The 27,214-nt window shown below is 40.2% G+C and overlaps 1 protein-coding gene and 1 pseudogene across 1 annotated transcript in view; one reads left to right on the top strand and one right to left on the bottom strand.

The window, feature by feature from the left end:
• Positions 1-27,214, top strand: part of FBXL2 (F-box and leucine rich repeat protein 2) — a 95,825-nt gene that overhangs the window by 38,474 nt on the left and 30,137 nt on the right. Inside the window, exons 6-10 of the mRNA XM_024116495.3 lie at positions 24,241-24,309; positions 24,410-24,505; positions 24,727-24,853; positions 25,006-25,080; positions 26,399-26,529. Coding sequence (XP_023972263.1) covers positions 24,241-24,309; positions 24,410-24,505; positions 24,727-24,853; positions 25,006-25,080; positions 26,399-26,529 — 498 coding nt within the window. The remainder of the gene's footprint in view (positions 1-24,240; positions 24,310-24,409; positions 24,506-24,726; positions 24,854-25,005; positions 25,081-26,398; positions 26,530-27,214) is intronic.
• On the bottom strand, positions 13,897-13,985 carry LOC112062347 (uncharacterized; annotated as a pseudogene).

Below are 27,214 nucleotides of genomic sequence, written 5' to 3'. Positions count from 1 at the left end.
GCTGTATGCGGGCCTCTCACTGCTGTGGCCTCTCCCCTTGCGGAGCATACGCTCCGGACGCACAGGCTCAGCGGCCATGGCTTACGGTCCCAGCCGCTCCGCGACATGTGGGATCTTCCCGGACCGGGGCACGAACCCGTGTCCCCTGCATCGGCAGACGGACTCTCAACCATTGCGCCACCAGGGAAGCCCCAGTCCTATGGATTTTTAACAGCTATATTGAGATATAATTGAGATACAATAAACTGTGCACCTTTAAAGTATACAATTTGATACATTTTAGCATATGAATATACCCATGAAACTAACATTGTAATTAAGATAATGAATGTATTCATGTCCCACAAAATTTTCCTCATGTGCCTTTGTAATCCCTCCCTTCCTCCCACCCCTGTCTCTGCTTCATCTCTAGACAACCCCTGATCTGCTTTCTGTCACTATAGGTTAGTTTGCATTTTCTAAAATTTTATATGTAATTATACAGTATGTACTCCTTTTTGCTTGAGCTCTCACTTAACATGATTGTTTTGAGAGTCATCCATGTTGTGTGTATCAGTAGTTCATTCCTTTTTATTGATGGGTAGTAGTCCATTGTATGGGATATAATGCAATTTATTCATTCATCTGTTTAAGGACATTTGGATTTTTTCCAGTTTTCTCCATTACACATAAAGCCGCTATAAAGATTTTTGTGCGAGACATTGTATGTCATATGTTTTCATTTTTCTTGGGTAAATACCTAGGATTGGAATGGCTAGATCATTTGGTAGGTGTGTGTTTAACTTTTTAAGAAGCTTCCAGGGCTTCCGTGGTGGAGCAGTGATTAAGAATCCTCCTGCCAATGCAGGGGACACGGGTTCGAGGCCTGGTCCTGGAAGATCCCACATGCCGCAGAGCAACTAAGCCCGTGTGCCACAACTACTGAGCCTGCGCTCTAGAGCCCGTGAGCCACAACTGCTGAGCCTGCATGCCACAACTACTGAAGCTCGTGCGCCTAGAGCCCATGCTCTGCAACAAGAGAAGACACCACAGTAAGAAGCCCGCGTACCGCAATGAAGAGTAGCCCCTGCTCACTGCAACTAGAGAAAGCCCGCAGGCAGCAAGGAAGACCCAACACAGCCAAAAATCAATCAATCAATCAATCAGTTAATTTAAAAAAAAAAGAAACTTCCAAAGTGTTTCTCAAAAAACTGTACCTTTTTTTTTTTTTTTTTTTGCGGTACGTGGGCCTCTCACTGTTGTGGCCTCTCCCGTTGCGGAGCACAGACTCCAGACGTGCAGGCCCAGCGGCCATGGCTCACGGGCCCAGCCGCTCCGCAGCATGTGGGATCTTCACGGACCGGGGCACGAACCCGTGTCCCCTGCATCGGCAGGCGGACTCTCAACCACTGCGCCACCAGGGAAGCCCAAAACTGTACCATTTTGCATTCCCGCCAGAGTGTATGATGCTTCCAGTTCTTCCACGTCTTTGCCAGTACTTGGTGGGTCAGTTTTTGTAATTTTAGCCATTCCCAGGGATGTGAACAGTGGTATCTCATTGTAGTTTTAGTTTGCATTTCTCTAATGACTAATGCTGTTGAGTGTCTTTTTATGTATTTTTTGCTATCCATATATTTTCTTTGCTGAAATGTCTAATGTTTGGTTGTTGTTTTGCCCTTTTTTTCATTAGATTGTATGTTGTCTTACCACTGAATTCTGAGAGTTCTTAATATGTTCTGAATACAAATCCTTTATCAGATATGTGTTTTGCAAATATTTTTTTCCCAGTCTGTGGCTTACCTTTTTATTCTTTTAACTGTCTTTTGAAGTTTTTCATTTTGATGAAGTTCAATTTATCAGTTTTTTTCTTATGAATCATATTTTTGGTATTACATATGAAATCTTTTCCTAACCCAAGGTGATAAAGATTTTCTCCTGTGTTTCTAGAAGTTATGTAGTTTAGACCTATGATCCATTTTGAGTTGATTTTTGTATATGGTGTGAGGTATAGATTGATACTTATTTTTTGTGTGTATGATGTTCAGTTCTATCACCATATGTTGAAATGACCACCCTTTTCCCACTGAATTGCCTTTGCAGCTTTGTTGAAAATCATTTGTCCAAATAATTATGGGACTATTTTTGTACTCTCAGTATTTTCCATTGATCTATTTGCCTATCTTTACACCAAACCACACTGCCTTGATAACTGTAGCTTTATAATAAGTCTTGAAATCAGGTTTTATTAGTCCTCGAACTTAATTCATTTTCAAATTTGTTTTAGTTGGACTTGATTCGTTGCATTTCCATATAAATTATAGAATCTTCTGTCAGTTTCTACAAAAGAGCTTGCTGGCATCTTGATTAGGATGATGGTGAATCCATAGATCAATTTGGGGAGAATTGACATCTTAACAATACTGAGCCTTCCAACCCATAACCCTGGTATATCTCTCTATATATTTAGGTGTCTTTAAATTTAGTATGTTTTGCAGGTTTCAGTGCACAAGTTGTGCACATCTTTGGTCATATGTATCCCTAAGTGTTATGAAATATTATTGTAAATGACATTTTTTATTTCAATTTTTAATTGTTCATTGTTGGTAAATAGAAATATAATTGATTTTTGTGCATTAATCTTTTATCTTGCAACCTGAATAGACTCACATTAGTTTTAGTAGATTTTTTGTTGATTACTTTGGATTTTCTATGTAGACAGTCATATCACCTGTAAATGAAGATAGTTTTTCTTGTTTCCAATCAATGCCTTTTTTTATTTTTATTTTTATTTTTATTTTTATTTATTTTTTTTGTGGTATGCGGGCCTCTCACTGTTGTGGCCTCTCCCGTTGTGGAGCACAGGCTCCGGACGCGCAGGCTCAGTGGCCATGGCTCACAGGCCCAGCCGCTCCGCGGCATGTGGGATCTTCCCTGACCGGGGCACGAACCCGCGTCCCCTGCATCGGCAGGCGGAGTCTCAACCACTGCGCCACCAGGGAAGCCCTCAATGCCTTTTTTTAAATGAATTAATTTATTTTTGGCTGCGTTGGGTCTTTGTTGCTGAGCGCGGGCTTTCTGTAGTTGTGGCAAGCAGGGGCTACTCTTTGTTGCGGTGCACGGGCTTCTCATTGCAGTGGCTTCTCTTGTTGTGGAGCATGGGCTCTAGGAGCGCGGGCTTCAGTAGTTGTGGCTCACAGGCTCAGTAGTTGTGGCACACAGGCTTAGTTGCTCTGTGGCATGTGGGATCCTCCTGGACCAGGGCTTGAACCTGTGTCCCCTGCATTGGCAGACAGATTCTTAACCACTGCACCACTGGGGAAGCCCTCAATGCCTTAAAAAAAATTTTTATTGGAGTATAGTTGGTTTAAATATTGTGTTAGTTTCAGGTGTACAGCAAAGTGATTCAGTTATACATATATTCATTCTTTTTCAGATTCTTTACCCATATAGGTTATTACAGAATAATGAGTAGAGTTCCCTGTGCTATATAGTAGGTCCTTGTTGGTTATCTATTTTATATATAGTAGTGTGTGTACGTTAATCCCAAGCTTCTAATTTATCCCTCCTCTCCACATTTCTCCTTTGGTAACCATAACTTTGTTTTTGAAATCTGTGAGTCTGTTTCTGTTTTGTAAATAAGTTCATGTATCATTTTTTTAGTTAGAGTCCACATATGAGTGATACCATGTGATACTTGTCTTTGTCTGTCTGTCTTACTTCACATAGTATGATAATCTCTAGCTCCATCCATGTTGCTGCAAGTGGCTAGTTCATTCTTTTTTATGGCTGAGTAATATTTCATTGTATATATGTACTACATCTTCTTTATCCATTCCTCTGTCGATGGACATTTAGGTTGCTTCCGTGTCTTGGCTATTGTAATCAGTGCTGCCATGAACATTGGGGTCCATGTATCTTTTCTAATTATGGTTTTCTCCAGATATATGCCCAGGAGTGGGATTACTGGATCATATGGTAGCTCTATTTTTAGTTTTTTAAGGAACCTGCATACTGTTCTTCATAGTGGTTGTACCAATTTACATTCCCACCAACAATGTAGGAGGGTTCCCTTTTCTCCATACCCTCTCCGGCATTCCTTGTTTGTAGACTTTTTTATTATGGCCATTCTGACCACTGTGAGGTGATACCTCGTTGTAGTTTTGATTTGCATTTCTCTGATAATTAGTGATGCGAGCATATTTCCATGTGGTTTTTGGCCATGTATATGTCTTCTTTGAAGAAATGTCTATTTAAGTCTTCTGCCAATTTTTTGATTGTAATTTTTTTTTTAATATTGAGTTGTATGAGCTGTTTGTATATTTTGGAAATTAATCCCTTGTTGGTGGTCACATCATTTGCGAATATTTTCACCCATTCTGTAGGTGGTTTTTTCATTTTGTTCATGGTTTCCTTTGCTATGCAAAAGCTTATAAGTTTGATTAGGCCCCATTTGTTTATTTTTGCTTTTACTTCTTTTGCTTTGGGAAAATTATCTGAGAAAGTTTTGCTACAATTTATGTCAGAGAATGTTTTGCCTATGCTCTTTTCTAGGAGTTTTATGGTGTCATGTCTTATATTTAAGTCTTTAAGCCATGTTGAGTTTATTTTTGTGCATGGTGTGAGGGAGTGTTCTAACTTCACTGATTTACATGCTGCTGTCCAGCTTCCCAACACCACTTGCTGAAGAGTGTCTTTTCCCCATTGTATATTCTTGCCTCCTTTGTTGTAGATTAATTGAGTGTGGGTATATGGGTTTACTTCTGGGCTCTCTATTCTGTTCCAGTGATCTCTATGTCTCTTTTTGTGCCAGTACCACACTGTTTTGATTTCTTTAGCTTTGTAGTATAGCCTGAAGTCTGGAAGGGTTATGCTTCTGCTTCCAGCATTGTTCTTTTTCCTCAGGATTGCTTTGGCAATTCTGAGTCTTTTGTGGTTCCATATAATTTTTAGGATTATTCTAGTTCTGTGAAAAATGTCATGGGCATTTTGATAGGGATTGCATTAAATCTGTAGATTGCTTTGGGTAGTATGGCCATTTTAATAGTATTAATTCTTCCAATCCAAGAGCATGGGATATCTTTCCATTTCTTTGAATTATCTTCAGTTTCCTTTATTAATGTTTTATAGTTTTCAGCATATAGGTTTTTCACCTTCTTGGCTAAGTTTATTCCTAGGTGTTTTTTTTTGATGCAATTTTTTTTTTTTTTTTTTTTCTGTGGTATGCGGGCCTCCCTCTGCTGTGGCCTCTCCCATTGCGGAGGACAGGCTCCGGACGCGCAGGCTCAGCGGCCATGGCTCACGGGCCCAGCCGCTCCGCGGCATGTGGGATCCTTCCAGACTGGGGCGCGAACCCGGTTCCCCTGCATCGGCAGGCGGACGCGCAACCGCTGCGCCACCAGGGAAGCCCTGATGCAATTTTAAATGGAATTTTTTAGTTTACTTTCTCTTTTTGGTATTTCATTGTTAGTGTAAAGAAATGCAGCAGATTTCTGTATATTTATCTTGTATCCTGCTACCTTGCTGAATTCATTTATTAGTTCTAATAGTTTTTATGTGGCGACTTTAAGCTTCTCTACATAGAGCATCATGTCATCTGCAAATAGTGACGGTTTTACCTCTTCCACTCCAATTTGGATACCTTTTGTTTCTTGTCTAATTGCTGTGGCTAGGACTTCCAATACTATGTTGAGTAGACATGAGAGTGGGCATCCTTGTCTTGTTCCTGAATTTAGCAAGAAGTCTTTCAGCTTTTCACCATTGAGTATTATGTTGGCTGTGGGTTTGTCATAAATGGTCTTTATTTTGTTGAGGTATGTTCCCCATATACCCACTTTGGTAAGAGTATTTTATCATGAACGATGCTTAAATTTTGCCAAATGCTTTTTCTGTGTCTTTTGAGATGATCATGTGGCTTTTGTCTTTTGTTGATGTGGTGTATCACGTTGATTGATTTGCATATGTTGAAACATCCTTGTAACTCTGGAATGAATCCAACTTGATCATGGTGTATAATCCTTTTTATGTGTTGTTGGATTTGGTTCACTAATATCTTGTTGAGGATTTTTGCATCTATATTCATCAAAGATACTGGCCTGTAGTTTTCTTTTCTTGTATAGTGTCTTTGTCTGGTTTTATTATCAGGGTGATGGTGACTGCGTAGAATGACTTTGGGAGTGTTCTCTTCTGTCTTTTGGAAGAGTTTGAGAAGGATCAGCTTAAGTTCTTCTTTGTATGTTTGGTAGAGTTCCTCAGTGAAGCCATCTAGTCCTGGCCTTTAGTTTACAGGGAAGTTTTTTTTTTGTTGTTGTTTTAAATTACAGATTCTATTTCATTTCTAGTGATTGGTCTGTTCAAATTATCTGTCTCTTCTTGACTCAGTTTTGACAGGCTGCATATTTTAAGAAACTTGTCCATTTCTTCTAGGTTGTTGAATTTGTTGGCATCTAACTGTTCATAGTATTCTCTTATGATTTTTTATATTTATGTGGTATCAGTTGTTATTTCTCCTCTTTCATTTCTTATTTTGTTTATTTGGGTCCACTCTTTTTCTTCTTGATGACTGGCTAGAGTTTTATCGATTTTTAAAAAATCTTTTCAAAAAACCAGCTCTTGGTTTTATTGAGCTTTTCTATTTCTTTAAAAAAAATTTTTTTTCCCCTTGTGATGAGAACTCTTTTTTTAAAAAAATTATATTTCTTTTGGCTGTGCTGGGTTTTAGTTGTGCCACACGGGACCTTAGTTGTGGCATGCGGGCTCCTAGTTGCGGCATGTGGACTCTTAGTTGCGGCATGCGTGTGGGATCTAGTTCCCCAGCCAGGGATCGAACCCGGGCCCCCTGCATTGGGAGTGTGGAGTCTTAACCACTGGACTACCAGGGAAATCCCTGATCTTTTCTATTTCTTAAAAAATCTGTATTGTATTTATTTCCTCTCTGATCTTTTTATTTCCTTCCTTCTCCTGACTTTGGGTTTTTGTCTGTTCTTTTTAAAATTCTTTTAGGTGGTAGTTAGGTTTGCTTATATGAGATTTTTTTTGTTTCTTGAGGAAGGCCTGTATCACTATGAACTTCCCTCTTAGAACTGCTTTTGCTGTGTTGCATAGATTTTGTAGGTTGTGTTTTCATTTTCTTTTGTCTTAAGGTATTTTCTGATTTCTTTATCTTATTGTTGACCCACTGTTTTTTTAGTAGCATGTCATTTAGTCTCCATGTATTTGTTCATTTATTTTTTCTTTCAGTGGTTGATTTCTAGTTTCTGGTTGTGGTCAGAAAAGATGCTTGAAATAATTTCTATCTTCTTAAATTTGTTGAGGCTTTTATTGGTGACCTAGTGTGTAATCTATCCTAGAGAATATTCCATGCACACTTGAAAAGAATGTGTATTCCTTTGGGGGTGTGTGTGTGTAGTATCCTGTAGATATCAATTAAGTTCTACTGTTCTGTTATGTTGTTTAGGACCTCTGTTTCCTTACTGATTTTCTGTCTGGATGGTCTGTCCATTGATGTCAGTGGGGTGTTAAAGTCTCCTACTATTACTCTATTATTGGCCATTTCTCCCCTTATGTTAGTTAGTATTTTATGTATTTAGGTGCTCCTGTGTTGGGTACATTTATGTTAAAGAGTGTAATATCTTCTTGTATTGAACCCTTTATCATTATATAATGTCCTTCTTTGTCTTTCTTTATGACCTTTGTTTTAAAGTCTATTTTGTTTGAAACGAGTATGCTACCCCCACTTTCTTGTCGTTTCCATTTGTATGAAATATCTTTTTCCATCCCCTCACTTTCACTCTGTGTGTGTCTTTCCCCCTGAAGTGAGTCTCTTGTAGGCAGCGTATTGTAGGTTCTTACATTTTATCCAATCTGCCACTGTATGTCTTTTGATTGGAGCATTTAGCCCATTGACATTTAAAGTAATTATTAATAGGTATGTATTTATTGCCATTTTAATTCTTTTTTTCCAGTTTTTGTAGTTCTTCTTTTCCAGTTTTTGTAGTTCTTCTTTGTTCATTTCTTCTTCTTTTTTGGTTTTATGATCTTCTTTTGTAGTATGCTTGAGTTCCTTTCTTTTTGTTTTTTTTGCGAATCTCCTGTATATTTTTGATTCGTGTTTACCCTGGAGTTCAAGTATGCTGACCCATAACTATATCTACTTGCTTTAAACTAATAGTCATACAAGTTCAAACACATTCTAAAAGATTTACTTTTTAATTTTAATTTAATTTAATTTAATTTTTTTGGCTGCGCCGTGCAGCATGCGGGATCTTAGTTCCTGGACCAGGGATCGAACCTGTGCGGCCTGGAATGGAAGTGTGGAGTCGTAACAACTGGACCACCAGGGAATTCCCAATATTTACATTTTTATACTCCCCTCCCCCACATTTTGTGATTTTTGATGTCCTATTTTACATCTTGATGCTTATTCTTTTACTATTTATTGTATTTATAATTGCTTCTACAAAAGTTTTTGATTGTTTTTTAATCTATGTACTAATATATTTAGGTGATCTTCAATCTTTTTATATATTTGCCTTTCCTATTGTGATTTTCTCTTTTGTATAGCTTTCTTGCTTCTCTATTTAGAAAAGATCCTTTATAATATTTCTTTTAGAGTAGGCTTAGTATTGTGAATTCTTTCAGTTTTTGCTTGTCTGGGAAATTCTGTATCTCTCCTTCTATTCTAAATGATAACCTTGGTCAGTAGAGTATCCTAGGTTGCAGGTTTTTCCCTTTCAGGACTTTGAATATATCATGCCATTCCCTTCTGGCCTGCAGTGTTTCTGCTAGAAATCAGCTGATAACCTTATGGGGGTTCCTTTGTAAATGATTCTTTATTTTTCTCTTGCTATCTTTAGAATCCTCTCTTTAACTTTTGCCATTTTAATTATATGTATTGGTGTGGGTCTGTTTGGGTTCATCTTGTTTGGGACCCTCTGTGCTTTCTGGATATCTGTTTTCTTCTTTAGGTTTGGGAAGTTTTCAGCCATAATTTCTTTCTTTCTTTTTTTTATTGAAGTATAGTTGATTTACAATGTGCCAATCTCTGTTGTACAGCAAGGTAACTCAGTTATACATACATACATACATACACACACACACACACACACACACACACACACACACACACACACACACATTCTTTTTTTTTAATATTCTTTTCTGTTATGGTTTATCCCAGGAGATTGGATATAGTCCCCTGTGCTATACAGTAGAACCTTGTTGTTTATCCATTCTAAGTGTAATAGTTTGTATCTACCAACCCCACATTTCCAGTCCATCCCTCTCCCTCTCCCCATCCCCCTTGGCAACCACAAGTCTGATCTCTATGTCTGTGAGTCTGTTTCTGTTTTATAGCTAGGTTCATTTGTACCACATTTTAGATTCCACATATAAGTGATATCATATGGTATTTGTTTTTCTGACTTCACTTAGTATGATAATCTCTAGTTACATCTATGTTGCTGCAAATGGCATTATTTCATTCTTTTTTATGGCTGAGTAGTAGTCCATTGTATATATGTACCATGTCTTCTTTAACCATTCATCTGTTGATGGACATTTAGGTTGTTTCCACGTCTTGGCTATTGTGAATAATGCTGCTATGAATATAGGGGTGCATGTGCCTTTTTGAATTATAGTTTTCTGTGGGTATGCCCAGGAGTGGGATTTCTGGATTATATGGTAATTTGATTTTTAGTTTTCTGAGGAACCTCCATGCTGTTTTCCATAGTGGCTGCCCCAACTTACATTCCCATTGACAGTGTAAGAGGGTTCCCTTTCTCCACACCCTCTCCACCATTTGTTATTTGTAGACTTTTTAATGATGGCCATTCTGACTGGTGTGAGGTGGTACCTCATTGTAGTTTTGATTTTCATTTCTCTAATAATTTGTGATGTTGAGCATCTTTTCATGTGCCTGCTAGCCATCTGTATGTCTTCTTTGGAGAAATGTCTTTTAAGGTCTTCTGCCTATTTTTTGATTAGGTTGTTTGTTTTTTTTTGTTGTTGAGTGTATGAGCTGTTGTATATTTTGGAGATTAAGCCCTTGATGATTGTATCATTTGCAAATATTTTCTCCCATTCTGTAGGTTGTCTTTTTTGTTTGTTTGTTTTTATTTCTATTGCCTTGTGAGACTGACCTAAGAAAACATTTATGTCAGAGAATGTTTTGCTTATGCTCTTGTCTAGAAGTTTTATGGTGTCATGTCTTATGTTTAAGTGTTTAAGGCATTTTGAGTTTATTTTTGTGCATAGTGTGAGGGTGTGTTCTAACTTCATTGATTTACGTTCACCTGTAACTTTCCCAGCACCACTTGCTGAAGAGACTTTCTTTTTCACATTTTATATTCTTGCCTCCTTTGGCAAAGATTAATTGGCCATAGGTGTGTGGATTTATTTCTGGTCTCTCTGTTCCATTGATCCATATGTCTGTTTTTATACCAGTACCACCCTGTTTTGATTACTGTAGCTTTGTAGTATAGTCTGAAGTCTGGGAGAGGTATGCCTCCTGCTTTTTATTTTTTCTTTCCCCCTCAGGATTGCTTTGGCAATTCTGGGTCTTTTATGGTTCCATACAAATTTTTGGATTATTCTAGTTCTGTGAAAAATGTCATTGGTAATTTGATAGGGATTGCATTAAATCTGTAGATGGCTTTGGGTAGTATGGCCATTTTAACAATATTTATTCTTCCAGTCCAAGAACATAGGATATCTTCCATTTCTTTGAATCCTCTTTAATTTCCTTTATTATGTTTTATAGTTCTCAATGTATAAGTTTTATAGTTCTCAGTGTATAAGTCTTTCACCTCCTTGGTCAAATTTATTCCTAGGTATTTTTTTTTTTTTGGTGTGATTTTAAATGTATTTTTTTTTTTTTACATTCCCTTTCTGATATTTCATTGTTAGTGTAAAGAAATGCAACCGATTTCTGAGTGGTAATCTTGTATCCTGCTACTTTGCTGAATTCATTTATTAGATCTAGTAGTTTTTGTGTGGAGTCTTTATATAGTATCATGTCATCTGCATATAGTGATAATTTTACCTCTTCCCTTCGCATTTGGATACTTTTTGTTTCATTTTCTTGTCTGATTGCTGTGCCTAGGACTTCCATTACTATGCTGAATAGAAGTGGTGAGAGTGGGCATCTTTGTTCCAGATTTTAGCAGGAATACTATCAGTTTTTCACTGTTGAGTATTATATTGGCTGTGGGTTTGTCATAAATAGCTTTTATTATGTTGAGATATGTTCCTTGTATACCCACTTTGGTAAGAGTTTTTTTTTTTAATTAATTAATTTATTTTTGGCTGTGTTGGGTCTTTGTTGCTGTGCGCAGGCTTTCTGTAGTTGCGGCAAGCAGGGAGTATTCTTCGTTGCAGTGCATGGGCTTCTCATTGTGGTGGCTTCTCTCGTTGCAGTGCATGGGCTCTAGGCACGCGGGCTTCAGTAGTTGCAGCACGCGGGCTCAGTGGTTGTGGCTCACGGGCTCTAGAGCACAGGCTCAGTAGTTGTGGCGCATGGGCTTAGCTGCTCCGCGGCATGTGGGATCTTCCCAGACCAGGGATCGAACCCATGTCCCCTTCATTGGCAGGTGGATTCTCAACCACTGCACCACCAGGGAAGCCCCTGGTAAGAGTTTGTATCATGAATGGATGTTGAATTTTGTCAAATGCTTTTTCCTCATCTATTGAGATGATCATGTGGTTTTTGATTTTTGTTGTTGTTGTTATTAATGTGTATTACATTGATTGATTTGCACATGTTGAACCATCCTTGTGAACTTGGGATGAATCCCACTTGGTCGTGGTGTATGATTTTTTGTGTGTATTGTTGAATTCGGTTTGCTAATATTTTGTTGAGGATTTTTGCATCTATATTCATCAGTGATATTGTCCTGTAATTTTCTTTTTTGGTGATACTTTTGTCTGGTTTTGGTATCAGGGTGACGGTGGCTTCATCACAAGTCTTTGGGAGTGTTCCCTACTCTTAAATCTTTACGAAGAGTTTGAGAAGAATCGGTATAAATTCTTTGTATGTTTGGCAGAATTTGCCTGTGAAGCCATCTATCTGGTCCTGGACTTTCCTTTGTAGTGAGGTTTTTTTAAAATTACAGATTCTATTTCAGTCCTAGTGATTGGTCTGTTCAAATTATCTGTTTCTTCTTGATTAAATTTTTATGGGCTGTATATTTCTAGAAACTTGTCCATTTCTTCTAGGTTGTCATATTTGTTGGCATATAATTTGTTCATAGTATTCTCTTATGAGTTTTTTGTATTTCTGCAGTATCAGTTGAGATTTCTTCTTTTTCATTTGTTATTTTATTTGGGTTCTCTCTCTTTTCTTCTTGGTGAGCCTGGCCAGAGGTTCGTTAATGTTGTTTACCCATTCAGAGAACCAGCTCTTGGTTTTATTGATTTTTTTGTTTTTTAAAGTTTGTATTTTGAGAGAAACTTTTAAAATAAATAAATTTATTTATTTATTTGGCTGCGTTGGGTCTTCGTTTCTGTGCGAGGGCTTTCTCTAGTTGCGGCGGGCGGAGGCCACTCTTCATCGTGGTGCACGGGCCTCTCACTGTCGTGGCTTCTCCTGTTGCGGAGCACAGGCTCCAGATGCGCAGGCTCAGTAGTTGTGGCTCACGGGCCCAGTTGTTCCGCGGCATGTGGTATCTTCCCAGACCGGGGCTCGAACCCGTGTCCCCTGCATTGGCAGGCAGATTCTCAACCACTGCGCCACCAGGGAAGCCCTATTGATTTTTTAATCTATATTTTATTTATTTCCTCCCTGATCTTTATTATTTCCTTCTTTCCGCTGACTTTACGTTTTGTTTGTTCTTCTTTTTCTAATTCTTTTAGGTGGTAGGTTAGGTTGTTTATTTTAGATTTTTCTTGTTTTTTGAGGAAGGCCTGTAGCTCCATGAATTTCCCTCTAATAACTGCTTTTGCTGCATCCCACAGATTTTGTGTGGTTGTGTTTTTATTGTCATTTGTCTCAAGGTATTTTAATTTCCTTTTCGATTTCCTCGTTGATACATTGGTTTTTTAGTAGCATGTTGTTTAGTCTCCATGTAATCATTTTTTTCTCATTTCTTTTCCTGTGGTTGATTTCTTTTCTTTCTTTTTATTGTTTTTCTTTGAGGTTAATTTGTGCCTTTATTTGCCAGTATAATTTAACTACAGTGGCCTGCAAACTGTTCTGATCTAAAAAATACATTTTACATCACAATCCAACAAACACACATACATATATAATATGTATACTTAAAAGTGAAACAAATGTTTTGCCAAAAACGTCTACCCTGAGTGTTAATTTTTTTTTTTGAGACTTATTTTAAAGCAGTTTTTGGTTTACAACAAAATTGACAGGAAGGTACAGAAATTCCCCATATACCCACTCCCCTCACATGCATAGCCATTATCAACAGAGTGGTACTTTAAAAAAAAAAAAAAAAAAACAGGGATGAACTGCATTGACACATCATACCCACCGAAGTCCACAGTTCACCTTAGGGGTTCACTTTAATGAAGTGAATAGTGTTGCACATCCTATTTTGGACAAAAGTATAATGACATATATCCATCATTATAATGTCATTCAAAGTATTTTCACTGCTCATAAAAACTTATACGCTTTGTGTATTCATCTCCCCTTTCTCCCAAACTCCTGGCGACCGTTGATCTTTTTATTGTCTCCATAGTTTTTCCTTTTCCAGAATGGCATATAGTTGGAATATATTGTTCTTTTTTCTTTCTCCTTGAAAAGAGAGGTTCAAAACCTTTATGTTTATAAGACCACTCATGACCTGCCCATACATGAACCATGGCTCTAGGTGGCAAACTCCCCTACTAAATACTGTAGCTTTTCTTCCGGTATTGAGCCCTGTCCCAGTGGCCCTGCCCAGCAGCCACATGGAGGTGCAGGGGAACACATGTTTGGTATTTGTTCATAGGAAGGCCACAAGTTTTGTGCCCCTTGTCACAATGAAACCTGTGGTTGATTTCTAGTTTCATGCCATTGTGGTCAGAGAAGAGTCTTGAAATAATTTCTTTCTTTTTTGTTTTTTTTAAGGGTGAGAGGCTTGTCTTATTTTTCTTTTAAAAATATACATTTATTTATTTATTTATTTGGTTGTGTCAGGTTCTGGTAGCGGCAGGCAGACTTCTTAGTTGTGGCTCACCAGCTCCTTAGTTGCGGCACATGGGCTCCTTAGTTGTAGCATGCAAACTCTTAGTTGTGCCATGCATGTGGTATCTAGTTCCTGGACCAGGGATCGAACCCAGGCCCCCTGCATTGGGAGCGTGGAGTCTTAACCACTGTGCCACCAGGGAAGTCCATTGAAATAATTTCTATACTATTAAATCTGTTGAGGTTAGTTTTGTGCCTTAGTATGTGGTCAGTCCATATGCACTTGAAAAGAATGTGTTCTGTTTTTTGTTTGTTTGTTTTTGGATGTAATGTCCTGAAAATATCAATTAAGTCTATCTGTTCTATCATTTAGGACTTCTGTTGCCTTATTGATTTTCTGTCTAGAAGAGCTGTCCATTGATGTGAGTGGGGTGTTAAAGTCTCCTACTGTTATTGAATTCCTGTCAGTTTCTCCTTTTATGTCTGTTAGTATTTTATGTATTTGTGTGCTCCTATATTAGGTGCATATATGTTGACGAGTGTAAAATCCTCTTCTTGTGTTGATCCTTTTATCATCATGGAGTGTCCTTCCTTATCTTTCTTTATAGCCTTTGCTTTAAAGTCTATTTTGTCTGATATGAATATTGTAACTCCCGCTTGCTTGTTATTTCCATTTGCATGAAATATCTTTTTCCATCCCCTCACTTTCTTTTAACTTTATTTATTTTATTTATGGCTGCGTTGGGTCTTTGTTGCTGTGCGTGGCTTTCTCTAGTTGCGGTGAGCGGGGGCTACGCTTCGTTGCGGTGCGCGGGCTTCTCAGTGCGATGGCTTCTCTTGTTGCGGAGCACAGGCTCTAGGTGCGCAGGCTTCAGTAGCTGTGGCTTGTGGGCTCTAGAGTGCAGGCTCGGTAGTTGTGGCTCATGGGCTTAGTTGCTCCGTGGCTCGTGGGGTCTTCCCGGACCAGGGCTTGAACCCGTGTCTCCTGCATTGGCAGGTGGATTCTTAACCACTGTGCCACCAGGGAAGCCCAATCCCCTCACTTTCAATGTATGTGTGTCCTTTGCCCTAAGGTGGGTCTCTTGTAGGCAGCATATTGTAGGCTTTTTCTTTTTTTTTGATCCATTCTGCCACTCTATGTCTTTTGATTGAAACATTAAGTCCGTTGACATTTAAGGTAATTGTTGATACATATGTATTTATTGCCATATTAAACCTTGCTTTCCAGTTGATTCTTTGTTTCTTCTTTGTTCCTTTCTCTTTTTGTTTTTCTTTTTGTGGTTTGATGATCTCCTTTTATTTTATGCTTGTGTTCTCTTCTTTTTGGTTTTTGTGAATCTACTGTATGTTTTTGATTTGCGGTTGCCCTGTTTTTCAAGTATGTTAACCCCTTCCTATATCTGCTTGCTTTAGGCTGATAGTCATATAGGCGCAAATACATTAAAAAAAAAAGGAATCTGCATATCTTACTCTGCTTCACCACCTTTTATGATTTTGATGTCCATTTTTTACATCTTCATGTTTATCCTTTTGCTGTTCCTTGTATTTATCGTCGCTTTCACAGGTTTTTTTTTGGTTTTGTTTTCTCTTTTTGATCTGTATACTGCCTAATTTAAGTGATTTACTTTCCAATTATTATTTCCTCCTTCTTATATCTACTTGTTTCTTTTTTATTTAGAGAAGGCCTTTCAATATTTTTTTTTTTTTTTTTTTTTTTTTTTTGTGGTACGCGGGCCTCTCACTGTTGTGGCCTCTCCCATTGCGGAGCACAGGCTCTGGACGTGCAGGCTCAGCGGCCATGGCTCACGGGCCCAGCCGCTCCGCGGCATGTGGGATCTTCCCAGACCGGGGCACGAACCCATGTCCCCTGCATTGGCAGGCAGACCCTCAACCACTGCGCCACCAGGGAAGCCCCAATATTTCTTTTAGAATAGGTTTATTATTGCTGTATTCTTTTAGTTTTTGCTTGTCTGAAAAATTCTTTATTTCTTCTTCTATTCTAAATGATTATCTGGCTGAGTAGAGTATTTTAGGTTGCAGATTTTTCCCTTTCAAGACTTTGAATATATTTTGCCACTCCCTTCTGTCCTGCAGTGTTTCTGTAGAGAAATCAGCTGGTAGCATTATGGGGGTTCCCTTGTAATTAACTCTGCTTTTTCTTGCTGCCTTTAGAATCTTCTTTTTATCTTTAACTTTGGCATTTTTATTATAATATGTCTTGATATACGTCTGTTTGGGTTCATCTTGTTTGGGACCCTCCATGCTTCCTATATCTGGATATCTGTTTCCTTCTTTAGGTTTGGAAAGTTTTCAGCCATAATTTCTTCAAATAGATTTTCAATCCCCTTTTCTCTTTCTTTTCCTTCTGGAATCCCTATTATTCATAGATTGGCATGTTTTGTATTATTCCATAGGTCTCATATTGCTTTCATTTCTTTTCATTTGCTGTCTGCTGTTTTGATTGGGTAATTTCCATTATTCTATCTTCCAGATCACTTATTCTTTCCTCTGCATTATTTATTCTGCCATTCAGTGCCTTTAGCTCAGCTTTCATCTTGGCAAATGAGTTTTCTAATATTTCTTGGCTCCTCCTTATAGTTTCTAGTTCCTTTTTACAGTAATGTGCATTTCTATCAGTAGCCTTTCTTGATTCCTTCAGTATTTTCATTAGCTCCTTTTTGAACTCAGTGTCTATTAGACTGAAGAGGTCTGTTTCATTGTTTGTTCCTTCAGGGGAATTATCTGGGTCTTTTAACTGGGAATGGTTCCTCTCCTTTTTCATTTTGCTTTTATTTCTCTTACTTTGTGAGTTTAGGAGAAACACTTATCTACTGTGGTCACGAAGGGCTGTTTATATGCAGGAGCATCCCTGCATAGCTTGTGTAGGTTCAATATTTTTTTGCTGTGAGGGCTGTTTTTGGTTTGGATGCTTGCTGTCTCTTTCCTCCACGTGTGCTGGTTGTTATCCCCTTGATAGGGGGTGTGCAGGTGCATGTTCCATTCATGCTTCCAGGAAGGCAGGGACAGTGGTTGGCTCTTGGTCATGGGACCCTTGGTGGCAGCAGTGGCGGGCTGCATTCGCTCCTGGGGAGGGGAGGGCAGTGGTTGACACTGGGTTGCGGTACCCTCAGCAGTGGTCATGGTTGCTCCCAGGGAGTTGGGGGCAGGAGTTGGTGCCTGGTCACGGGACCCTCTGTGGCAGCGGCGGTCTGTGCCTGCCTCTGGGGTCTGAGATGGCAGTGTGGTGGCTCACACCAGCCCCTGGAGCTCGTGTAGGTGGTGCCCTGCTGCCTGAGGGAGCTCATGGAGAAAGAACCTTCTATGGTGGCCTGCCCTTTGCGTGCCCCCCAACAGTTGCACCCTGCCTCTCTGGGGGGCCCAGGCCTCCTCCCATACTCTGTTGGTTGTGTCTCACCACACCCTAGCCCCCTCAGGCTCTCTCCATGCAGCCAGCCCCAGTCCTCTCCTCCAGATTTGACCTCTGAAGCCCGAGCCTCTGCACCCAGCCTCTTCTGTCCCAGCAGATGAGCCTCTCAGGCCAGGGAGTGCTGGGTGGCACTGACCTTCTGTGCAGGTCTCTCTCCACTTTGCCCTCTGCAAACCAATTGCTGTGTTCTTCTCCAAGGCTCTGAAGCTCCCCCTCTGTCCCAGCTGATCTCCCCAGTGAGGGGACTTCCCAGTGTGTGGAAACCTTTCTTCTTTCACAGCTCCCTCCCAGGGGTGCAGGTTGCGTCTCGATTTTTTTCTCTTTTTTTTTTTCTTTTGCCCTACCCAGGTACATGGGGGAGTTTCTTGCCTTTTTGGAAGTCTGAGGTCTTCTGCCAGCATTCAGTAGATGTTCTGTGAGAACTGTTCCACATGTAGATGTATTTGTGGGAGAAGGTGAGCTCCACGTCCTACTCCTCCACCATCTTGATCCAATCTCCCATAATTTCTTTAAATACATTTTCCATCCCCCTCTCTTTCTTTTCTCCTCTAGATCCCCTATTATGTGTAGGTTGGCATGCTTTATATTATCCCATAGATCTCATGTGTTGCTTTCAGTTTTTTTCATTTGTCTTTCTGTCTGCTCTTCTATTGGGTGATTTCCATTATTCTGTTTTCCAGATCACTTATTTATTCTTCTGTGTCTTTTAGTTTGCTCTCCATTGTTTCTAGATTGGTTTTTCTCAGCAATTGAATTGTCTGCTTTTGAGTAGTTCATCTTTATAGTTTCTAATTCCTTGTTACAGTGACCTTGCTGTATATTTCTATTGCTAATCCTTCTTGATTCCTTTGTCTTTTTTATTATCTCCTTTTTGAACTTGGGGTCTAGTAGACATTACTTGTTCTTTCAGGAGATTTCTGTCACTGTTTAATTGGTAGTAGTTCCTCTGCTTTTTCATTTTACTTAACTTTCTTTGTCTCTATGAATTTAGGAGAAACATCTGTGGTTTTGAAGGGCTGTTTTTATGTGGGAGCATCTGTGTATGGACAGTTTGTGTCCAATGTTTTTGGTGTGAGGGCTGGTTTTGGTATGGATGCCAGCCACATCTTTCCTAAGAGTGTACTGGGTGGTATACCCTTGATAGGGTACAAACACAGATAGTGGCTGTGTTTGGTGTTGTAGTGTCTTGAGCTTGTGCTGGATGTGATGCGGGGCTTTCTGTTTGCTCCATCATTGTCACTACCCTGTCGAGGGCAGGGTCTGCTCCCCGGATTTTGGAGTAAAAGCTCTGAGGGTCAGGTTTGATCAGGCTCCATTGTCCTTGAGGGCATGTCCTGCGCCAAAGGAGCTTATTGCTGAAGCAGGTGAGGCCTGTGTGGTCACTGCAAACCTGTGTACCACCTATGTAGCATCGGCAGTTCCACTCTGAAGCGGCCCAAGGTTGCATCCCTTTCTCTGTTGTGTTTATCCCAGATCTAGTGCAAGGCCATGGCGTGGAATAGGCTGGGGCCTGGGGCCAGGGCATTGTGGCTGCAGGAATTGAGGTGGCTATGCTGCCACCTGAGATCTGGGCTGCCTCTGTGGTAGTCTTCTCACAGGACCTGTCTGCCCCAGATCTAGGGCTAAGCTAGAGGTGGAGCCCTTGGGTGGAGTCAGAGTGCTCTTGCTGGAAAATGATATGCTGCATACTGCTGCCCAGGGCCTACCTGCCTGGGGTTCAGCTCTTACAGCTGTTGCACATTCTTGTAGTGCTCCCCAGTGTGCACACATACAGTGTCTGCTGCAGCCTGACCCGCTGCCCTATGTGAATGTTGACAGTGGTATCTGCCGCTCTGCCTGGATCACACCCTAGGTGTGTGTCTGCATAGCTAGACCGAATCTTTGCCCAGATCTCACGCCAGGCTGTGGCGTGGAGTGAGCAGGGCCGAGGTGTTCGCCCCTTCAGGTTGGGAAGTGCAGCAAGGCAGCAGCCGCCAGTGCAAGGCTCTCTCCGCCCTGATTGTTAGCAAGCCAGAACGTGCACACTCTTCACAAGTAGAGACTAGGCTACTCCGGCCCTTCTGTCTGCCTCAGTGGATTCCCGGCAGGCACGGGGGCTTGTCTCCTTTTGCAAGACCCCAGGCCTGGGATGCCCAGATTGTGAGTCGACTTGCTCCCTTCCCAGGGCAAGGGTCCACCGGTGTAGACTTTCTCGTCCTTTCAGATCCTTCCCAGGGGTTCAGATCCTTACCTGGTGCCCTCCCCCCACCCTGTGGCCCCTGCCTTTTTTTTTTTGTCCTACCCAGTTACATGGAGATTTTTCTTGCAGCTTTGGTTGTTTAGGAGTTCTGCCAGTTTCTAGTTCGTTTTCTGTGAGAATTTTTCTTCATGTAGACGTATTTTTGATGTGTTCATAGGGGAGGTGAGCTCCACATCCTCCTACTCCTCCATCTTGATCCCCTTCTTCCTACATTGGTTGATGTTTGAATGTTAAACCAACCTTCCACCCTTCAGATAAGTCCCTCTTGAGTTGTCATGTACTGTATTTTTAACATGTTGTTGGATCCTATTTGCTAAAATTTTGTTAAAATTTTTTACCTCTGTGTTTGTGAGGGATATTGTTCTGTGGTTTACTTTTCTTGTGATATTTTTGTCTGGTTTAGGTATCAAGGTACTACTAGCCTTATAGAATGAGTTGAAATGTGTTTTGTCCTCTTCAGTTTTTTTGGAAAAGTTTATGTAGAATTTGTATTGTTTTTCTTAAATGTTTGGTAGAATTCACCATTGAGGCCAGCTGGGCCTGCATGTTTCTTTTGTGGAAGGGTTTTACTGCAAATTCTATTTCTCTTAATATATATAGAACTGTTCAGGTTTTCTATTCCTTCTTGAGTAAGCTTTGGTGGTTTTTACCTTTCAAAGATTTTGTCCATTTCACCTAAGTTCTAGAACTTTTGGCATAAAGTTGTGAGTAATACCCTCTTACTATCATTTTAATATCTGTAAAATCTGTAGTGATATCTCCTCTCTTTATTCTTGATTTGAGTAATTTTGTTTGGTTTTTTGTTTTTACTATATGAAAGTAGTTGCCACATCTAATAAAAATCACAATGATTGTATAGTGCCTATTGCAATATATATATTCTTTGAATTTTTTACTGACATTAATACCAATTTTTAAAGAGTAAAGATGAGGAAATTTCTCTGACATTGGTAATTTTTGTCTTTTTTTCCTGGTCAGTCTAGCTAGGGGTTTATTAATTTTATTGATATTCTCAAAGAACCAGCTTTGGATGTCATTGATTTTTTTTTATTGTTTTTATGTTTTCTACTTCATTGATTTCTTCTCTGGTCTTTATTAGTTCCTTTATTTTGGGTTTCATTTGGTCTTCTTTTTTCTAGTTTCTTAATGTGGAAGCTCCTTGTAACATATATATATATTTTTTTAAGTTAATTATTTTTGGCTGCATTGGGTCTTCATTGCTGCGCACAGGCTTTTCTCTAGTTGCAGCGAGTAGGGGCTACTCTTCATTGCAGTGCGTGGGCTTCTCATTTTGGTGGCTTCTCTTGTGGAGCATGGGCTCTAGGCGCATAGGCTTCAGTAGTTGTGGCGTGTGGGCTCAGTAGTTGTGGCTTGCAGGCTCTAGAGCACAGGCTCAGTAGTTGTGCATCGGCTTAGTTGCTCCACAGCATGTGGGATCTTCCCGGACCAGGGCTCAAACCCGTGTCTCCTGCATTGGCAGGCGGCTTCTTAACCACTGTGCCACCAGGGAAGCCCTGCCTTCTTTTAGGTTGAGGGTTTGTTTTTTTTTTTTTTTTGCGGTGCGCGGGCCTCTCACTGTTGTGGCCTCTCCCGTTGCGGAGCACAGGCTCCGGACGCGCAGGCTCAGTGGCCATGGCTCACGGCCCTAGCCGCTCTGCAGCATGTGAGATCTTCCCGGACCGGGGCACGAACCCGTGTCCCCTACATCGGCAGGCGGACTCTCAACCACTGCGCCACCAGGGAAGCCCCTAGGTTGAGTATTTTTTATGATTACATTTTATATCTTTTTTTTTTTGGCCTAGTAGCTATAACTCATTATTTTGTAATCTTAGTGGTTATTTTTGAGTTTACATTGTAGATTTTAAAGTTATTATAATCTACCCTAAAATTATATTACATCTTAACTTCCATTTTCCTTTGCTCAGGCTTCATGCTGTTATTGCCATACACTTTAAAATTCCAAATATGGTATGAAATCCACACTAGATTGTTAGTATTTTTGTTTTAACAGTCAATTATTTTTAGAGATTTAAATAATTAAAAAATTGGCTCTCTATACTCAAGTGGTTACTATTTCCAGTATCCTTCATTTCTTTGTGTAGACACAAATTTTCATCTTATGTCTTTTTTTTTCTGCTTGAAGAATATTCTTTAAGATTTCTTGCACTGTATATCTGATGAATTTTTCCAACACTTGTGCCTGAAAAAAATCTTTATTTTCCCTTCAGTTTTGAAAAATATTTTTGCTGAATATAGAATTCTGTGTTGACAGTTTTTTGTTTTCAGTATTTTAAAGATGCTACTCCTCTGTTTTCTTGCTTTTTTTGTTATCAGTGAGAAATCTTCTATCACCCTTATTTTATTCCTCTGTATTAGGCATATCTTTTTTCTCTGGGTCCTTTTAATGTTTTTTCTGTCACTGGTTTTGACCAATTTGGTTAAGCTATGCCTTGGTGGATTTTCCTTCATGTTTCTTGTGCTTGGAATTTTTTGAGTTTCTTGGATTTGTAGGTTTATAATTTTCATAAAACTTTTGACCATTATTTCTTCAGATTTTTTCCCCCCACCCCACTCTATCTCCCATTCTTTAGGGACTCCACTTACACGTTCATTAGGTTGTTTGAAGCTGTCCCTCAGTTCTTTCATGCTCTGTTCTTTTTTTCTTGTTTTCTTTCCATATTTTATTTTGGATACTTTCTCCTGCTGTGTCTTTAAGTTCACTAATCTTTTCTTCCACAATGTCTAATCTGCTGTTAATCCCATCCAGTAAGTTTTCATCTCAGCCATTGTGGTTTTCATATTTAAAAGTTTAATTTGTATCTTTTTATATCTTTCATGTCTCTATATAACATGTTTAATAAACATAACATGTTTATTAAACATGAGATGTTTAATGTAACATCTTCACTCCAGCTTCATAGAACTGTATTCTACAGAACATAGTTACGATAACTTTTAATGCCTTTGTCTGCTATTTCTAATATCTGTGTCAGTTCTGGGTCAGCTTTGATAGATTGAATTTCCTCCTCATTATGGATATATTTTCCCTCTTTTTTGAATGGATGGTAATTTTTTGTTCAGTGCCAGACATTGTGAATGTTACTTTGGGTGCAGAATATTTTTGTATTCCTATAAATATACTTGAGTTTTGTTCTGAGATGCAGTTGAGTTACTTGGACATAGTTCCTTTGAGATCTTTTTTTTTTTTTTTTTTAATTTGTTAGGTTGGACCAAAGCAGTGGTTAGTCTAGGGATAATTGTACTCCACTCCTGAAGCAAGATGCTTCTCAGTACTCTACCCAGTGCCTCACAAATTATGACATTTTTCACTGTTGTCTGGTGGGAATGGGTACTATTCATGGCCCTGGGTGAGCTCTGGCTGTTGTCCCCTCTAATGCTGCTTGTTGAGTCTTTCCTTGGCTTTGGGTAATTTCCTCACATGTGCACTCTGACTAGTACTGTACTGAATTCCTGAGGGGAATGCTCTGCAGATCTCTGACATTTTCTCCATTCTTGTACTCTTCTCTGATACCTCTGATTGCCTTGCTCAGACTTTTGGCTCCATATCCTCAGCTCAGGGAGTCCACCAGGCTCCGGCTGAGTTCTCTTTCCCTGTACCATAGCAGAGCGGAAGTAACAGGTAAGAGTGACATCTGGTTTGAGGCCAGGTTTTGGAGACTTAGGGGTATGCATGGAAGCATCAAGATTCAATCCTATAAGATACTGCAGAAGCCATATTTCAGGAAAATGCAGATGACCTGAGCCAGTCCTTGCTGAATATGTTAAGGAATAAGTGGTGAGTAAGGGATGTTCAATTTTCTGCTTCTGGCCTTGCTGCCAACCCACAAATCATTGAGGACATCACCCTTCATGGCTCAGTGTCCTCATCAGTAAATGATGGTTCTTGATACTGATCAATTACTGACCCTATCGGTGGCCAGAGATGGTTTCTCCAGAAGGGCCCTGGGGTAACCAAGTGACAGCATGGCACAAGACTCAAGCCCCCTTGCTGCCAGCTGATTTTTCTACAGAGGGGAAGGAACAGGGAACCAGACCTCTCCTCCCAGATGACCGCCAAAATCTGAGTGAAGAAGAGTTTTAACTGATATGTAGTCAGTCTAGGGCTTTGCTTCCCAAAGGGGTGTCCCCAGAGTAGCAGCACTAGTTATCACTCGGGAGCTTCTTAGAAATGCAGACTACCAAGCAATTTGCCTAGATCTACCATCAGATTCTGCACTATGAGAAGAACCTCAGTTGTTTCCTGTGCTCATCAGAGTTTGAAGAACACTGGTAGCTGTAGTCAACAATTATATATTATACACTTAAAAACTTGTTAAGAGAGTAGATCTCATGTTAAGTATCCTTTCCACAATAAAATAAAATTTTGAAGAGCATTGTTCTAAATGTAAATGGTTATACATGCCCTCTAGTGGCTGCTTAGCAACTTGCAGGGAGTTTTAAAATGTTTTCTCATTTTAGGACCTTTGCACAGAACTGCCGAAACATTGAACATTTAAACCTCAATGGGTGCACAAAAATCACTGACAGGTAAGTAGTGGAAATTACTTTGGTGACTTGTTGGCCATGGGGAGAGTGAGGGGAGAGAAAGGTGGTTGAAAATACCTTTAGTGCATGTCATTTTTTTCAGCACGTGTTACAGCCTTAGCAGATTCTGTTCCAAGCTGAAACATCTGGATCTGACTTCCTGTGTGTCCATTACAAACAGCTCCTTAAAGGGGATTAGGTAAGAGTACCTGTTGTTAGTGGTCATGAGAAATACCCAAAGCTCTGAGCATTTTGGTGTGTATGAACCTTTCTCATGGTCCCATTGGAGCAGGAAGTGGGCAACTCGGGTCACAGAGGTCTCTCTCCCCTGAACTGCTTGTGGGCTACTAAGCTCAGAGTTGGTCCTAAACTCTCTGTGGGATGGACTGCACACGTGTGGTTTTGTTTCCTGTTCTCCAGTGAGGGCTGTCGGCACCTGGAGTACCTGAACCTGTCGTGGTGTGATCAGATCACGAAGGATGGCATCGAGGCCCTGGTGCGGGGTTGTCGCAGCCTGAGAGCCCTGCTGCTGAGGGGCTGCACGCAGGTACCGGGGGTCCTCACGGCCTGGCTTGTCTAACGTGTATCTGATGTTCGGTGTGCGCACGTGATTATGGAATTTGTTAGGTTGGACCAAAGCAGTGCCCCGCTGTCCCCTCACCTGGTTCCGTCTCTCTTTTGTTTTCTCCATTCACTCAGCTGGAAGACGAAGCTCTGAAACACATTCAGAATTACTGCCATGAGCTTGTGAGCCTCAACCTACAGTCCTGCTCAGTAAGTAACGTGCCTTTTCCGTGAGCTCCCTCCTGTTCCTGTTTCCTCCATCAGGAACCTGCTGGGGCCCTGCTGGGAAGCAGCCCAGGCAGGTGGGAGGATTACCACACCCTTATTTCACATCCTGTGTCCTTATGTGATCTCCCAGTTGCCCACAAGATGGAAGAACAGCAACCTAAACAAAAAGGCCAATACAAAGCCATGGGCATTTCCCCTAAAAATAGCATAGATCAGTGTCTTGGTTTATTTTAAGACATCAGGAATGCTGTGAACTAGTCACTAACCTAAACAGTTCCTGGTAAGGTCTCAGTGTCTTGTCTTTACTTATAAACTGGGGGTGATGACACCTCTCATGGTGTCTCAGTGGATAAAATGAAATAACAGATATGAAAGTGCTTCGAAATATAAAGGGCATATTCAAGAGCAAGGTGTGATTTTCATCATCATCAGTGCATTATTAGCCTGTGAAGGATGATTTTTCTTCACTGCCATTGTAAATATTGATAATTGAAGAGGGTGCTTGTTATGGCCAACTGGGTTTCTCAAGGAGAATGTCAATTTTGAGAAAAGTAAGAGAAATCCCTTGTATTTGGCACTTAGTAAATGAATCATAAACCTAAGTTCCCTGATGGTGGGAGATAAAGCAGAAACTATCTTCTGGGCAAATATTGACCTTATGGGGCTGCACTGTTCAAAAATAGGACCTTGAATTGCATGTAGGGTAGCACTGGCAGGTTGCTTAAAGTATGATATAAATGTATCTGTTTATTTCTGCATAAATTAGCATATTTAAATAAAGATATTAATTTGAATCTTCATGGCTAAATTCATAGAATTCTAAGCCATTTATTAATAATTTAGTGATTTACTTAATTTTGCTATTTTCTAAAACATTTCAGGCAATATAAAAATACACGTATATGATTTATATAGTAGGTATCTAAAGCATTAATATGTAGAAATTCAACCAAAAATTAATGTCACTTAAGCAAGTCTCATGAGCTGCTTATTAAATCTGATTTGTAACACAAGTTTATGAATATTTCCCGAAAAAAAAATTGAACGATTCTGGGTAGGAAAATGGAATTAAAAATTTTTACTCTCCATTAGTAATGCTTGAATATTTTAAAGCTGTTCAGAAATAACATAAATATCTGTCTTCCCTGTACTTCACCTTAATTTGATTAAATTATCAGGATAAAACGCTAGTAACTGGCAACCTAAACTAGTTGACTAACAGGAGAGTCCATTTGTCTGTGGCTCCAGTTCACTGTTGCCCATGCCTTCTGATTTTCCTTTCTGCTTTGGTTCTCCCCAGCGCGTTACGGATGAAGGCGTGGTGCAGATTTGCAGGGGCTGCCACCGGTTGCAGGCCCTCTGCCTGTCTGGCTGCGGTAACCTCACGGATGCCTCCCTCACAGCCCTAGCCTTGAACTGCCCAAGACTTCAGTGAGTGTGCCACGCTTTCAGCTTTGCAACTCAGAGCTTGGGGCTGACTGGGAGGGCTTCCTGCAGGAGGAGAAAGGCCTGGCAGTGGGTTGAATAGGTGGTGGCGGAGGCAGTGGTTGTGTTGTTGGCTTTTGTTAGATGTATTGGGGTGGGACAATGTAGTAATGTAGTTCATTTAAGGATGTGTGGAGAGTCCCACACTGTCCACCACCAGGGAATCTGAGCCTTAGTTTCCTGATGGACTTCACTCATGTGCCCACCTGATTTGCCTTGCCCTGATATTACTTTTTTTTTTTAACATGTTTATTGGAGTATAATTGCTTTACAATGGTGTGTTTGTTTCTGCTTTATAACAAAGTGAATCTGCTATACATATACATATATCCCCATATCTCCTCCCTCTTGCGTCTCCCTCCCACCCTCCCTGTCCCACCTCTAGGTGGTCACAAAGCACCGAGCTGATCTCCCTATACTATGCGGCTGCTTCCCACTAGCTATCTCTTTTACATTTGGTAGTGTATATATGTCCATGCCACTTTCTCACTTCGTCACAGCTTACCCTTCCCCCTCCCCATATCCTCAGGTCCATGCTCTAGTAGGTCTGTGTTTTATTCCCGTCCTACCACTAATCTCTTCATGACATTTTTTTTCCTTAGATTCCATATATGTGTGTTAGCATACGGTA

The sequence above is a fragment of the Physeter macrocephalus genome, chromosome 18 (assembly GCF_002837175.3).
Source record: "Physeter macrocephalus isolate SW-GA chromosome 18, ASM283717v5, whole genome shotgun sequence".
In the NCBI taxonomy this organism is placed as follows: domain Eukaryota; kingdom Metazoa; phylum Chordata; class Mammalia; order Artiodactyla; family Physeteridae; genus Physeter; species Physeter macrocephalus.
The sequence above is the reverse complement of the archived record's forward strand: the minus strand, read 5'-3'. Positions and strand labels throughout refer to the sequence as shown.